Source organism: Orycteropus afer, unplaced genomic scaffold (genome assembly GCF_000298275.1).
Source record: "Orycteropus afer afer isolate SDZICR_OR568_19922 unplaced genomic scaffold, OryAfe1.0 scaffold00042, whole genome shotgun sequence".
Taxonomy (NCBI): domain Eukaryota; kingdom Metazoa; phylum Chordata; class Mammalia; order Tubulidentata; family Orycteropodidae; genus Orycteropus; species Orycteropus afer.
Window position 1 is genome coordinate 10,225,500 of NW_006921629.1, and position 4,589 is coordinate 10,230,088.

Consider the following 4,589-nt stretch of genomic DNA (forward strand, 5'->3'; position numbering starts at 1 on the left):
CCGAGGAGTGGCTGGTGGGTTTGAACCGCCAGCCTTCTGGTTAGCATTCAAGTGCTTTAGCCACTATGCTACCAGAGCTCCTTCCTAGGCTGCTGCTATAAGCTGACTTCCACTGAGGCAGACTCAGTCTCTTGGGAGAGCAAACCAAACCAAATTCACTGCCATTAAGTTGATTCCAATTCATAGCAACTCTATAGAACAGAGTATAACTGCCCCATAGGGTTTCCAAGGTTGTAAATCTATATGGAGGATGAATGGCTCCTCTTTCTCCCACGGAGCAGTTGTGGCTTGAACCGCCAACCTTTTGTTGGCTTTAACCACTACGACACTAGAGCTCTTTTGGGGCAGAGGAAAGACAGCCCCAGATTCACTCCAGCAGTGCAGTACAGGCTCATTTTATATTTATCAAACAGGTCTTAGGGCTGGGCCTAGGCTGCCCCAAGAGAAGACAGGGGCTTAGGAGGCTCTGCCTTGATTGGCCACAATCGAGAGATGTGCACTTTAGTTCCAGAACCAGAACCACAGGCCTTTGGCCTGCCAGTCACCACTGACTTGTGGGAGCAGCAAAATTAGACAGGCCACCTTGATGTTCTTTATGTCAGAATGTCGGGGAGCATCTCCAGCTGCATCAAATTGGCCCTGACATCAAAAGGCCTGCCCTCTTCCCTCTGCTCCTCACACCAAGCACTGACCACCTGCTACAACCTGACCCCTCCACTCCATCACTGCTCCTCTCTTGGACCACAAGAGGCTCCTAATTGGCCTCCCAGCTGCCTTCCAATCTCCCTTTCTCCTTCCAATCCATTTTCCCACAGTAACTTGTGATATTTAAAAATGCAAATCTGATCAATTAACACCTAATGCTAATAGATTGGAGGTTTATAGTGTGCCCTCCATGTGTCATGACCTAGCTAAGGGCTTCAAGCCCATTGTTTCTTGTTAGACTCCTGTGTTCCCATGTCTTCCATCCAGTGTGACTGATTTCGTGGCCCTCTCCAATTCCTTCCCTTCCTGGCTCCCCTGGCACACCACACGCAGACAGGGGGAGCTGCTTGGGCCCAGCCAGCGGCCACACGTGGCTCTCTAAGTTTCTGTGCCTTTGCACCTACAGCTTCCTTGGCCTAGCGCCTCCCCCACCCCCTTCCCCACCTGACTGACTCTTAGTCATCCTTGGAGACTCAGGTCAGGTATCACCTCCTCCAGAACCCCTTCCTGACTCCCCCACACATAAGCCCCACCTCAGCGCATCGCACTGTCATCGCCTGTTCCCTGTCAGTCTCTCCCAAGAGACTGCTCCAGTCCGGGGCGTACACCCTGCTAGGCACACAGGCCAATAACCGCCTAGGAGACGCCGAAATGAATGAATGAATGAATCACAGAGCCCGGGCGTGTGAGCAGGAGGCTGGAATACGCCAGGAGTTGAACAAAGCTAAGAGCCAGTCATTCATTCTCTCATTCATCTCCAAGCCCCTCACCCTCCTTACTCTCCCTAGCTGAGGCGCGCATTGGGCACTCGCGCGGCTGGGCCCCAGGGGCGGAGAACGGAAAGGGGTGGGGCTTGAGCAGCTTCTCCGGAACCCAAAGACTGAGCAGAACAGAGGGGAAGGCAGGGGGAGTCCGGAGGGCGTGCAGGATACCTGGGTCCAGCGCCCCAGAATGCTTTCCCCTGCCCCCATGTTACAGATAAGTAAACTAAGTCTCCACCAGAAATAGGTGGCACGGCTCCTGGGAGCCGGCTCGGACCAGGCCAAGCTGACTCTCCGTCCCTAGCCATCCTCTGGTCCGTGACTCCCGCCTCCCGCTCGGCAACGCTGGCCCGACTCGGCGCCCGGCCTCCTGCCCTTTCCCCTATCTCGCCAGTCAGCGGAGGCCTCCCGGGGCCACGCGGCAGATGCCCGCCCAGTGCCCGCGCCCCGCGTACTCACCAGCTCGGCTGTTCCGGCGCGCGAGCGAGGGCCTGGCTGGGCGGCGTGGCTGGCTCGGGAATCGGCGGCCCCGGCACGCTCTCCCCGCCCAGGGCCCGCTGGGGGCCGGGCTGCCGCCTGTCGTCATCCCGGGCAGGACTCAGGCCCCGGCGCGCGCGCGCGCGCACCCTCCGGCCCCGCCCCGACCGGCCTGGTCCTGGCCCGCGTCTGACTAGTGCCGCACACCCCACAACCAGCTCCCAGGGCGAGGCGCGTCACATTCATGCACTCACTCACTCACTTTACGGCGGGCGACTCGACCCACTCATCTTAGGTCCCCCTCCTTAGGTCCACAGAGCTAACCAGACCTTTCCGCTACTTGGCCAGAGCGGTTCTCTTATTTCTAACCTCTTCTCTGCTGTGGCACTCACGCCCGCACCACATCTCTGAGACAGGCAGGCCTCAGTTCCCGGGCGCCAGAAGGAAAAGGGAAGGCATTAACTGAGTCTGTACTATGCTTCCGGAGCTTAGTCTTTCTACCGCAAGTAACTCTGTCACATTTGTGCTGTTATGCCCATTTCATAGCCCTGCCACTGAGGTTCAGGGAGTTGGAGGAGAAGGGATTCAAACACAGTTCTCCGCTTTGAAAAGCCCTGCTCCTTGTGGCCCTTAAATTCTTAGCCTTTTCTTCCACTTATGCCATTTTCCAGCCAGTTCCAGCCCCACCAAGGAGCAGAATCCCTCCCTGCTTTCCACCTCTTTTGGGAGAGGTTTGCTTGAGATGGGGTTGCAGAGCTCTGGGGAACCCCACGATCCGTCCTCCCAGCCTGGAGCACCCCCGCTTACGAGTTTGCAGGGCCTGTAGGGATGAACCACGCGGATGATCTCCCCAGTGGGTATCAGCTCCACTTGCAGCGCCATCCTGGCCTGTGGAGAGCCAGCTTGCTGAGCACTGGAGCCTCCGAGTGCAAGCCTGCCCGCCCGCCTACTGGGTCTAACTGCTCCTGGAGCCAGGAATCGATGGTCTCACGCCTGGATGGCCACTTGGTTCAGCTTCAACTCCAGCCCCAGGGGATGTGGCTGGTCCAGCTCCTCAGGACACAGCTGGAGTGGCCCAGGTCTGATTGGGAGGCCAGTTGGCCCACAGGCTTGGGGCAGGAAGAGGAGGGGCTGAGGGATGGAGGAAATGCCTGTTGTCCCAGGTAACCAGAGGAGCTGTTGCAGCCACCCGGTCAAAGGGTAGGAGGCCCTTTTCCTCAGCACCCGCATGGCTGGTACTCTGCTGCTGCCCACTCCCTGGTGTCAGCTGGAAAGCACTGGCTGCTCCCGGAGAGCACATCCTTCCCTAAACCAAGAGGGCCCACGAATAGGCATTGCCCCTCTGGTTGTCCCGCCCCCCAACTTGCCTGCTTCCCGTAGTGGCAGGTGAGCCTCTGGAGCATGGGGGGCCAGGGCTGCGCAGGGCTAGCCATGCTGGGTAGAGGAGGGTCTTGGCAGAGAGGGAGGAGAGCACTGTGAAGAGGACTCTGTCCTGCTCCCCTGTCCAACTTCCTCTGAGCTTCTGATGCTCAGGAGGTTGATTCCTGGGTTCCCTGGGTGTGGGCCACCTCAAGCCCTGTTTGTACCCCCGGCTGCCCCCGACCCCTAATGTTCCTGTTTTTCTATCTTTATTGTTGCCAAATCACAAAGTTGACACTTTCCTGGCCTGGGACTGAGTCTTCTGGTCTCTGGCCATGCCTTATAGGAAGTGAGAAGAGGGAAGTGGACGGGGGGAAACGAACTTTTCCAGAGGGAGAGGTTGGTATGGGAGGAGCTGGAGTCCAGCAGACCCGCGGTGGCTTCAGCAGCCCCGTGTGCAGGCACCTTTCCCCAGGCACCCTTCCCTCCCCTCCCCACAGCTTCCCCCGCCCAGGAAAGGCCAGCAAAGCTTCCTTCCTTCCTCCGGGAAGCACATCCATCCAAAGCAGTCTCATCCCCGGTGGCCACACAATGGCCCTTATCAGCCATGGAGCCAAGCAGAGAGACCCAGTGCACACCAAGTCTCACTTGTTTCCTGTTTCCACCCAGAGGTCAGGGCTGGGCCCAGAGCCGCCATATCCTGATTGGGGCCAAAAGGAGGGAGAGTTCTCCCCCTTCCCTTCCCGCCTCTCAATTACTGCTGGACTCACCCCTCCCAGGGCAAGCAGGGGCCCTGCACTGGGAGCCTGGAGCAGGGGTGTGTGAAGACTTAAGGGCAGGAGAGGTGGGCAAACCACATGCAGGAGGAAAAAAAGGGGAAAAACCTCTGGAGTCAGGAGGCCCAAGACCCAGCCTGAGGGCTGTAATCATCAGAACAAAGTTTACAAAAGGGAGGTAGGTATATGGGTACTTTGTGAGTATACAGCTTTTTAATTTTTTTTTTTTTTCAAGTACTCTTCTCACAACAATCTTGTGAGTAGGTACCTTATTTGTATTTTATAGACAACTGAGAATCCTAAGTGGGAAGCAATGGAATGCTAGTTCAAAACCCAGTGTCCAGACTGCATTTCCGTTTCTGCTCTGGCCACGGCAACCACAGCTTACTGTACTGGAAGGACACACCACTTCTCTGAGCCTTGCTTCCCCATGTAACAAATGCAGGGTGCTGTGTGGCAGTGCTCATGATGGTTGTGCATGTGAGAAGGGACAAGGGGGACAGTGGGAACA

General features: G+C 57.2%; 1 protein-coding gene across 1 annotated transcript in view; it reads right to left on the bottom strand.

Annotated features, from left to right (window-relative positions):
• MYO1C (myosin IC) overlaps nt 1-2,849 on the bottom strand; it is a 21,639-nt gene extending 18,790 nt beyond the window's left edge. Inside the window, exon 1 of the mRNA XM_007937438.2 lies at nt 2,751-2,849. Within this exon, the coding sequence (XP_007935629.1) occupies nt 2,751-2,825 (75 nt within the window). The 5' untranslated portion in view covers nt 2,826-2,849. The remainder of the gene's footprint in view (nt 1-2,750) is intronic.
• Nucleotides 2,850-4,589: the final 1,740 nt, after the last annotated feature.